Source organism: Lucilia cuprina, chromosome 3 (genome assembly GCF_022045245.1).
Source record: "Lucilia cuprina isolate Lc7/37 chromosome 3, ASM2204524v1, whole genome shotgun sequence".
NCBI classification, from domain to species: domain Eukaryota; kingdom Metazoa; phylum Arthropoda; class Insecta; order Diptera; family Calliphoridae; genus Lucilia; species Lucilia cuprina.
Window position 1 is genome coordinate 59,853,699 of NC_060951.1, and position 11,680 is coordinate 59,865,378.

Consider the following 11,680-nt stretch of genomic DNA (forward strand, 5'->3'; position numbering starts at 1 on the left):
GACTAGACTATAGACTAGACTATAGACTAGACTATAGACTAGACTATAGACTAGACTATAGACTAGACTATAGACTAGACTATAGACTTGAGTATAAACTAGACTATATTCTAGACTAAACTATAGACTTGACTATAGACTATACTGTAGAATAGTCTATAGATTAGACTATAGACTAGATTATGAGTAGACTGAACACTAGAGCTGGATCTGCTCCTGGATTATACTAAAGCTTACACTATAGCCTAGACTGTAGACTAGATTATAGAGTGGACTATAGAATAGACTATATACCAGGCTAGAGACTATACTATAGACCATACTATAGATTACAACATAGATTAGACTATATACTACGCTGAAGTCTATACGGTAGGCAAGATTATCGAGTAGACTATAGACTAGACTACAAACCAGACTATAGAGTAGACTATAGAATAGGCTGTAGACTAGACTATAGGATAGACCATAAACTAGACTATAGACTAGATTAAACTATAGACTAAACTATAGACTAGTCTAAAGACTAGACTATAAACTAGACTATACAATACACTAGAAACTACACTATAGACTAGACTATATAGATATAGACTATAGACAAGACTATACACTGCCTTATATTCCGATATAAAAAATAATCTTTCTAATATTCCATTATAATTTACTGGTTTATTATCAAATAAATAAAACATGTGGTAAAGTGTTTGAAATATATAGATTTTTTATTTCTTTTTCTTTATATTTATTAAACATTTTTTTGTTATTATGGCATAATTTAGAAGAAACAATTTTATAAAATAAAACATAACATAAAGACGTTTAAAAATGTTAAGAAAAACAAAAATATTTAAAATTTTTCTTACAAGTTTTAAACATTTTCAGGTTGTTAGTAATATTTTATAAAATCAGTCCCTAAAGTTTTGTTACATTTTTAACACTTTTTCCTTTAACATAAACATTTATTTATAGATGGTTCTTTTATATTTATTAATATATAGTTTTTTATTAAATGTCTTTATTTAAAAATCAATTATTTATTTAATTTTTTTACGCTAAAGAATATTTTGTAGTACAATTACAATTATAAAGTAAAAGAGGAGTCTTCTACAAGGATCGTTTGCCTTTTGTTTTAAAATGATTTTTAAAACAACTACTTTAAGCCAATTTTTATATGAGTATTTAAATAAAAATTAAAAATATTGTAAGTTTTTCTTTTTTTTTGTACGTTTCGCAATTTAAATTGTTTCTTTTTGTTTAATAAAAAAAAGCTTTTTAAAAGAAAAACAAGCAACAACTGAAGAAAAAACGAAACACATTTTGGTATTAGTTTAACTTAATTAAAGTAAAAACTTAAAATTTAATTTCAACTTTTTTATAAACATAGAAATAATTTTAACAAAATTTTAAATTGTAGGTTATAGGAATAATAATCTTAGATAGAGCAAAAAAGATAGAAAAACATAATGATACTTGACTAAAAATAAATAACTGGACAATTTATTAATTTCATTTTCTATGGATTTGTTCGTTCGTTTTGTTTTTTCTTTAATATTGTAGTTATGTTTTAAAAGGAAAGTTAAATATCACATATATTTCGTAAATAATAATAAAAAAATAATTAAAATAAAATAAACTTAATTAAATAAACAAAATATATTAAACATTTAACATAAAATTAATGTTGTTTTGTTTCGTTTTATTAACTTTTTTGTGTTAAAAACAAGGACTAGCTTCGTTTTGGTTTTATTTTTCGCTAACTTAAAAATAATTATAAAAAATCTCGTTTTTTTTTTAATTAAAACTATAAAAATAAAAAAACAAATCGTTTATATACTACAAATTTATGTGCGCTAAGCAAAGAAATTTCTACAAATATTTGGCTTTTTTTAATAATTTTTAATTTGCCATAGAGTTTACTGAAAGCTAATTAAAAAAAAAAAAACATCATCAGCACTATAACTTAGTTTATATTTTGTTTATAATTTCTTTAAAAAAATGCAAAACATGGTTTGTTACCCAAATTAAAAAAAGAACAACTACATATTTAATTAAATGCCTTTCGCTATATTCTTTCAGCTGTAATTTAAGCACATTTTTTTTAATAAATCCTTTTTTTTAATTCTCTTTAAGCCAATAAAAGCTCTTCATGTAAGCCTTCGGAATCTAAAGATTTATTCGATTTAAACATATAATTAGAGTCTCCCTGGCTGGAGTTTTGAGATTTGCTACTAAATGTCATGTTGTAAATATCATCAAGATCTTGACTGCGTCTAAAACTAAAAATTTTAAAAAATAATATTAAATTTAGTTTCCTTTTGGAGTATTTTATAGAAAACTCACCTGCTCACTGGACGACTGTAGGTTGAATTGGCGGGACTAGCTGGATTATTACTGTTGTTACTGTCATTATCTTCGCTTTCTTTATTTTGTTGATTTGTATTATATAGTTCACAATTGTCCAGATATTCTCCACGCAAATAGTTGTCCAAATCGTGTTCTTCGTCTTCTTCATCATTGTAGCTTTCGTTATTGTCTTCGTGCTGTTGTGACTCCACCATACACAACCATTGCGAGTTGTGATTACGGAATTTTTCCAACTGGAAGTAACAATTTGATTTTTTTTTTAATTTTTTGAAATATTTCATATATCTATCCATCTATCTTTCTATCTATCTATCTATCTATCTATCTATCTATCTATCTATCTATCTATCTATCTATCTATCTATCTATCTATCTATCTATCTATCTATCTATCTATCTATCTATCTATCTATCTATCTATCTATCTATCTATCTATCTATCTATCTATCTATCTATCTATCTATCTATCTATCTATCTATCAATGTTTATAAGATTTAAATATTAATTTTTTAAATTCATTATTTTACCTTAATACGTTTCGCCCATTCGCTATCGCTAATAGCGATGATGTCCAAACAATAATCACAAACTTTACGTATCTCTGCATTTTTATCATGCATCAAATCTATAAGATACGCCGGTGATTCTGTCTCCTTAATCATATACTCGCGTGTACTTTCATGCCTCAAAATCTGTTGGAATACGAAAATAATTTGTAAAACAATCTCATCATCCTCCTGTTTAGCCTTTAGCAGTTCAATTAATGAAAGCACTACATTGGCGCGACAAAACAGTAAGGCGCATAATTCATCATGGGCGCAAGTGCCCAAATACACAATAGTATCTAAAACGAGATCATCTAACTTCGCACTGGGTATTAAGATATTTCTTATCCAGGGAATCAATTGGAAATTTTGTAAAATCTGTGAATAGTCTAAATCGGCCAGCGACAAATTACCCAATATGCCCAAGCACTCCACCATAAAAGACTCATCATCGCAAATGGTAAGAATGCGTGCCAAATCCCCTACATAATCGATAAATAGAGGTTGAAGGGATTCATGCTGCGAAAGATTGCGCAATAGTTTCATGAGTAGGGAATCTTGATATTTGAAAGCACGATCCATGAGACTGTGCAAACGATTGCCTTCGACCATAATTTGAGCATTACGACGATTAAGCGAAAGATTAATGCAAAGAGCGATTAAGTCCAAATCAACTTTAGAATTGAGATTTAAAATAATAGCATCCGTGGCCATTTGCACGCATTCGGTATGGGTAAACATGGCTTTAACCTAAAATATAAAATAAAAATTTTTTTTAGTTATCTCTATAACAATTTTAATTTTCTATTTGTTCCACCTTATCATCCAAACTCATGTGATATAATATCTTTACCACTATGCCATGATGTTTTTCATCATTGATAAACATAACCAACATGGGCAAATAACCAGCCACTATCATTTTTCTTCTTAACTGGCCATCAAATGACAAATTGAACACCAATTTTAGAGTAACTTGCACCAGATCCGTATGACCACTTTGGAAGAGTCGGGGTAATTTTGACACTATATTCAGTTCGCTCATATCATCCTTGTTATCACCCACTATGGATAACTTTTTCAAAAATGTGGTAACCAACATTAGAAGATCTATATTTTGACGATCTAAAGCTTTTACCAACATTTTGACAATATTTTTGCGACGCATTTTCTCTTCTAGTTTGACATTTTCAGCCATATTCAGTAGCAAATAGAAGGCAACCCTTAAGAGTTGTTCTTGCTTCTTAGCAAAAAGTTTTAACTGCTTATTAAGACGATCGATTTCTTCCTTTTTAATTTTCGGATCATTACGATCGAGAGCCTCATTGCTGGTGGCTTTCATGTCACCATTGGTAGATATACCTGAGTCGGGTGTTTGAGCTCCCGCCGAGAGAGCTTCATGATAGCTGCTGTTTAGTATTTGACTTTTAATAAGCGACGAAGACATGGAACTATGAAAACTAGACCAATTACCCGATTTGGGGCGTTGTTTCAATTCGGGTATACGACGTCGAGGTGGCTCCATCTGAGAGTAAAATAGAAAATTATTTTAATTATTTGTTATGGTTGCAAAATTCTTTGTTGTTGTTTTACCTCTTTGGGCTTTTCTTCATTCATGAGATCTAGAAAATCATCAGTGCTGTTGTTTAATTTCTCCTTGCTGGCCTTTGCCGATAGAGGAGCCGAACCACCAGGATTTTTACGAATATCCAATTCATTACGCATACTTTCGTAACGACGTAATTCGTAATCGATAACATCCATACATAGAGAACCAATCTGTAATGGAATTAATTATAAAAATTTATCATTCCCCAAATAAACTTCTCGAAAAAAGATAGAACAAGAGATGAATTAAGATAATCCTAATTAGCTGTTCAATGTTCGAAATCATTTCAAAATGTTCCAACTTACCTTATATTGAACTATAACTGAATGAAATTTCGTATAGGTGGAGAAACAAAAGAATATGTAAATAATATTTGTAGATAAATCTAAGCTTTTGCGCCAATCTTCACGCAATACACGCGACAAAGCACTTAAACAAGATTCTGGAAAAATGAAAAGTATTTAAATAAATTTAAAAAATCTTTTAAAATAGAAAAAAACTCACCATTTTTTTCTAATTCTTCTAAATTATCAGGGTTACGTGCTACTTGTAGGATCATAGCCGAGCCTCGTATGCGTTCGCTTAAATCTTCATACAACAACTCAACATATTCGTCTATATGATTAATGGAAACATCTGAGGAATCTGATGATTTTGAATGTGTTGAAGATGACATGCTAGAACTCATGGTAGTATGAGGTCTTGCCGAGGATCGGTGTGTGGCAATAGCCGATCGATGATGACCCATATTGTTATCGTGTGTATCTGTAAGTTAAATTTTTTTTCAAAAATATTCTAGATTTGTTGCTTCCTTTTTTTTAAACACACTTACCTATACCAGCATTATCTTTACGATTTTTCAAATAGAATATTATTTGTTCTACATCGGCCAACTGGGATTTGTGTATTAAATCACATTTGTCCACTACTTCACGTGCAAGTGCTGCGGGATCTGTTTTGGCGTTTAATGAACGTAAACGTATTATTTTCTGACAGTTCTGCAATTAGAGCGAAATAAAATAAATCAATAATTAGTTAAATATTTAAAGGTCAAGACCAACAGAAAAAGTTGTTACTACTGTATGTTAAAGTAAATATTTATATAATAAACAGTTGTTTGTAAATAAAAGTGTTCTCAAGAAAAATATTTTATTCTAACACGCACACATTTTCGTTCAGTTATGTGCTGGACATAACAATTATTAGATGGGAATTGGTTCGAAGTAATAACTGTCATGAAACCCTTCAAAATACTCTACATGAAGCAGACTAGACTATAGACTAGATCCTAGAGTAGACTATAGACTAGACTATAGGCTAGACTATAGACTGGACTATAGGCTAGACTATAGACTGGACTATAGACTAGACTATAGACTAGACTATAGACTAGACTATAGACTAGACTATAGACTAGACTATAGACTAGACTATAGACTAGACTATAGACTAGACTATAGACTAGACTATAGACTAGACTATTGACTAGACTATAGACTAGACTATAGACTAGACTATAGACTAGACTATAGATTAGACTATAGATTTGACTATAGACTAGACTATAGATTTGACTATAGACTAGACTATAGAATGAAATGTGGCTGAACTATATACCAGACTATATTCTAAACTTTACTGTAATTTAGTCCTTTTTTAGTCTATAGTTTAGTACATACATACATATTTACCTAAAAAATATATTATAAGTATGTGATTATTAAAAGCCTTTTTATTAAGTATTAAAGAATATTGATTTTCAATTGACACCAATAGTTATTAATAATGCAGTGTTCTTAATAATTATTGTCACATGTATGTAAATGTATCAGGTCAGTTTCATTGTATGAAAATAACCTTGACCCACTACATATAAATGTCAAATTATTATAGGTCAAAGTTAGGTAAATTAAAAAAGAAACATTATATTATTAAACAAAAGCATCATATTTTTGACAAAAGTACTAATATTAGAATAAGCTTAATATGGGGAATCAAAATCTAAAATATTGAACCTAACAAAGTGAAAATCGTATACAAATTGTGGTTTTATATTTTTAAAAACTAATCGAAATCAAAATTAATTTAATATAAAACATTTTGAATTCAAAATTTAGTTTTTCAATAACTAATTGTTTTAGCTTCAAGATTACATTTTGCTGCATAAGCAATTTAAATTTAAATATTTTATAAACTGTTTTCCAATTTCGTCATATTAAAAATTCTTTTCTGTTATTAAACGAAATTAGCATATTCCTCTTTCAGATTAAGCCTTTTCTAGTGTTGTATTTATAACTATAACTACAATTTGTTGCCACAGCAAACATTACGGGAAAAAAAGCTCAGAACTTTAAAAGGGAATTCACCTAAAAAGTCATTGGCTTTTTAAGACAACACGAAGAGACAACAACGACAACAAGAAGCAAAAGTATATAAATGAATGGAATGGTTGTACTATTAAAGTGCTTAGAAGAAGACCATGGTGTGTTTTTTATTGCTTTTGTGTTTTTACAACATTTGCATAATAGGTATACAAATAGAACTATTTTTTTAAGTCTAAAATAATCATAATAATAAAATAACAACAACATACAAACATTACAGTAATAAAAATACGGATATAACACCATACATAGACATGAGAGAGCAACCGAAAGACATACGGACGGAGGGACAGACAGACAACGCTTAAATACATGCATACATAGGTACATACTTTGTCTAAGTATGATAATATTGATAATGCACGTAGTTGACAAAAGAAATTAAATAAACGTACAACAAATAAAAAAACAAAATCCACTGTCGAGATTGTTGTTGTTGTAATACGGTGGCACTTACAAAATGTTTGCAAGTAAACCGCCGACTTTTGTGTTTACTTTATAGGGTTAAAAACATGAATACTAATGTGTATAATTTCAGTATCGGTGCCTATTAGACCTTAACCCACAGAAAAATACATGTTTAGGAAAGAGGTCCTTAATTGATCCAAAGTATCCTATAAAACTCAGTTTAAAACAATATATTTTTCGTAAAAATTTTCATTCTTTCTGTCTTTACTTAAGAATATTTTAGCTAAATACGAAATTTATAGAATGTGATCAATTTCTCTAGATGTTTCTCTTTACACGACTAAGGGGCACTTCACACGATCAAACATTACGTACGTAAAGTTCAATGAAAAAGTAAAATAAAAATCCATCCGTATAACAATAAAGAGTATAAAAGTTGCATGATTTTTTTTGTGTTTACACGATTGGTAGAAAACAATAAAAAAGTAAAATGGAAACAGCTGTTTCACTTTTTTGCATGTATTTACATAAAAATACATCCCTGATCTAATGCGACCTGCTTGATTTTTGAATCATTTCAAAAAATGAAGAGAGCCATACGACTGTTAAATTTTCCATCTGTATTCTCTCTCAATGTGTGATGGTTTCATTACATATTGCGTTTAGACGATCCCCTCCGTGCTCTTCTACACAAAATTTTGACAGATCATATTACTTGTGTGATCGTGTAAAGCCGGCTTTAAGAATATTTTAGCTAAATACGAAATTTATAGAATGTGATCGATTTCTCTAGATGTTTCTCTTTACACGACTAAGGGGCACTTCACACGATCACACTTTACGTTCGTAAAGTTTAATGAAAAAGTAAAATAAAAGTCCACCCGTATAACAAAAAAGAGAATAAAAGTTGCATGATTTATATTTTTTGTGATTACACGAATGGTAGAAAACAATAATTAGATCATATTACTTGTGTGATCGTGTAAAGCCGAATTAATAGACAAAAACAGACATTTCAATCTGTGAATGTATTGCACTCTTAACTATAAATCGCATAATTACTTTTACTTTTCAAATTTTCCAATAAATGTCAATTTATCTTTAGAAAGAGATATTTGCCTTAATTACTAAGATATTGTCTATTTTCTGTATTAAATATTGGTCTCACCCTAATAATTTACTACAACAAAATCTAAGATTTGTTGAAAAATAAAATGAAAGAATAATAAATGCGAATACAATAAAATAAAACTGCATGTTAAATGTATCTTAAGTGTTGCGTGTTGAATACATATTTATTCAACATAATACTATTTAAATACATAAATATTTTTTTTGTGTAAAAAAATTCTACTTTTGCATATGCAACATATAAATGTTGTTGTCAATTAAGTTTGTTTATTTATCACTACCATTGTAATTTAAACAATAAAAAAAGATTGTCATAGCGATTATAAAAAAACTTTTTAAGAATGATTCCCAAATGGGAAATCGTGAAAAAATAATAAAAAAAATTTTAAAATTAAGGAATGGGAGTTTTTAAACTTTAGTTATGAGTAGGTATATAGTACTGGTGGATATATATATGTATGTAAGTTTATACATATATACATTACGAGTCCTTACAGAGAGCGGAGTCAATTTAGTAATGTCTGTACATCAGTCAAATACATATGTGCAAGATCAATTCAATAATTCTATTCAAATAAAAACAAGTATGAATGTATAGTCGGAGATTGCCGACTATATGATACCCTACTACACCAGTCAGTATGTTAAAAAAGTGGATAATTTTTAAAAAATAAAAATAACTGTATTGTGGAATGTTTTTACGTATTGTTGATAAAAATAGATTTTCTACAAGAGGGCACATAGGGGAGTAAGTTGACTTTTAAGACATTCTCTGAAGGGGAGTTTGGGGCTAGGGTCAAATGAGGTCCGATCACTATAAAAATGAGTAGTGTCATTTATCGTTCTATAAAACTAAGGGCGAGTTTTTCTGATAAAGATAAACTTCATTCTTTGGTTAAACCTGGTTTAAAATATGTTTCTTGTATTTCAGTTATCAGTAAAGTTACTTATTATCTTAGTTTAACTGAGTGTAATTGGTCAATTAAACTCAAGTTATAATTTTCTGATTTGTTTTGTTTATTATTGTTTTAAATGTTTATTTAACATTTTTCCAAAATTTTTTATTTTACAAAAGTATTGTTTGCAAAAGACAGCTCTTTATTGTTTATGTTTTTGAGTGAAAAGTTGGCAATACTGACAAAGTTAACTGAACTTAAATCTAAAACTGAAAAACACAATCATCGGTTAAAGTCCGCTTAAATTTGTTTCGAGTTTAATCTAACAGCAAGTTAAGCCTAGTTTAACTGAGGAGTAAGAAACCCGCCCTAAGTTTTGCAGATTTTTGTTGGTATAATAGAACATTTAACGTAATTATGAGCCTAAAGGTCCAATGCTTAGGGGTACGGTTGTATAGGACTAGGCAAAATAATGAACCGATTTCAACCATTTTGAATAGTGTACGTGTTTGAACCAAGAAAAGAGTAGATGCCAAATTACATCAAATTATCTTGAAAATTGCGACCTGTAGCGTGTGAACGCACAGACAGACGGACATAGCAAAATCGACTCAGAAAACGATTCTGAGCCGATTGGTACACTTTATGGTGGGACTAAGACCAATATTTTTGGGTGTTACAGACATCAGACAACGCATAAAGAGCAAAAACGTTTAAAGAGGTGTCCTATTATTTTTTTGTTATTGCCAAAATCAAGAATACTTTTTTGTACTTTTACGTTTTTTAAAAGGTACTTTTGAGTAAATTTTGTTTATAAGGTAACTTTAAATATTTTAAAATAATTTTGCCAAAATTTAATTTTTAGTTTAAATTTTAGTTACATATATATATTATAAATTTAGTTTAAGCACGTTAACAAAAATTTGTATGAGGAAGAAAATTAAACAAAAAAATACTTTATCAAAATTAGTTCACAAATCTTTAATTCACAACATTAGACTATGCACAGTTTTAATAAAACTTACAAAAAACCTTTTTAATTAGACTCAGTTCTAGTTTTCAAAAAAAAAAAACTTGCATGATTAAAATTTTCTAACTTAAATTGTATGACAACCCTTTTATCATTAGGGATTTGTAATATGTATTTATTTTCTAGTTTTTCTTTTTATTGTTTCTTGTTGAAAAATCCCTTTTCATTTGCTATTTGTTTGTTAGTAAAATATGAAAGGAAAAGAAAAACTAGAAGACATTTTAATAACGGCACCCGCATGCATAATCATTCGTACAAATTTAAATGTTTTGAAAACATAATCATCATCATCCAGCCCATTCCCGCTGGGGTTCTCAAATCAACATGCAATTGTACTTAGAAAACACTCCACATATTAAAATTTTATTGTGTAAAGTGTTGCAATATGTTTTTGTCATTAGTTTGTAAGAATTTCTTATTTGTTCTTGGTCTTGTTTTTTCGTTTTTTTTTTTAATAAATCACAAGTGTCATTTCTTTTAATTTAAGTTTTTTTCATATGGTAATGATTTGCTTTTATGTTCGGTTTAAAAAGTATACGTTTAAACGAAGATTTCTTTATGATAAGATTTTAAGCATTTTTAAACAATTATTTTGAGAATTGATTGAAAGTAATGATTTACATTTTTTTGCTACTTTTTTACTTTTAGGTGGGAGTTTATACATACATATGTAAAATGTACGGAAGTAATACCAAATATGAAATGTATTAATATTTATAATTTGTTTGTATTTTTTTTTTTTTTACAAAATTATAGTGTTAATAAAAATATTAAAAATTTGTTGTCAAAATACCCACATGTCCGATATGTAAAATATAATTATTAATTATTTTGTTCAACTTAATAATTTGAATAGTAATAATAAATATATAGTTATTATAAATTATTATAGTTGGTAAAGTCTCTTTGGAAGAATGGAAAAGAAAAGTAAACAAAATACTTCTTGAGTTTAATAGCTTCACGACATATATCGGATGTAAACAAAAATGGCAGGCAAAACATACGACCTCTATAGGTCGTTAGTTTTGCAAAATCTGACTAAAATCTAGATAGATAGATAGATGAATATATAGAAAGATAGATATGTAGATAGATAGATAGATAGATAGATAGATAGATAGATAGATAGATAGATAGATAGATAGATAGATAAATAGATAGATGTGTGTGCTGATAATTTGATTGTAAACTTCCCACGATTGACATGTGATAGATAGATAGATAGATAGATAGATAGATAGATAGATAGATATATAGATAGATAGTTAGATAGATCTATAGATAGAAAGATAGATAGATAGATAGATA

The 11,680-nt window shown here is 28.5% G+C and overlaps 1 protein-coding gene across 2 annotated transcripts in view; it reads right to left on the reverse strand.

The window, feature by feature from the left end:
* Positions 1 to 1,265: 1,265 nt before the first annotated feature.
* LOC111680533 (kinesin-associated protein 3) overlaps positions 1,266 to 11,680 on the reverse strand; it is a 45,219-nt gene continuing 34,804 nt past the window's right edge. For both annotated transcript variants that reach the window (XM_023442191.2, XM_046946030.1), the window contains 8 exons: positions 5,356 to 5,521; positions 5,028 to 5,288; positions 4,829 to 4,965; positions 4,508 to 4,693; positions 3,732 to 4,439; positions 2,897 to 3,664; positions 2,344 to 2,600; positions 1,266 to 2,279 (listed from right to left, as the gene is read on the reverse strand). In XM_023442191.2, coding sequence (XP_023297959.1) covers positions 2,129 to 2,279; positions 2,344 to 2,600; positions 2,897 to 3,664; positions 3,732 to 4,439; positions 4,508 to 4,693; positions 4,829 to 4,965; positions 5,028 to 5,288; positions 5,356 to 5,521 — 2,634 coding nt within the window. In that variant the 3' untranslated portion in view covers positions 1,266 to 2,128. The remainder of the gene's footprint in view (positions 2,280 to 2,343; positions 2,601 to 2,896; positions 3,665 to 3,731; positions 4,440 to 4,507; positions 4,694 to 4,828; positions 4,966 to 5,027; positions 5,289 to 5,355; positions 5,522 to 11,680) is intronic.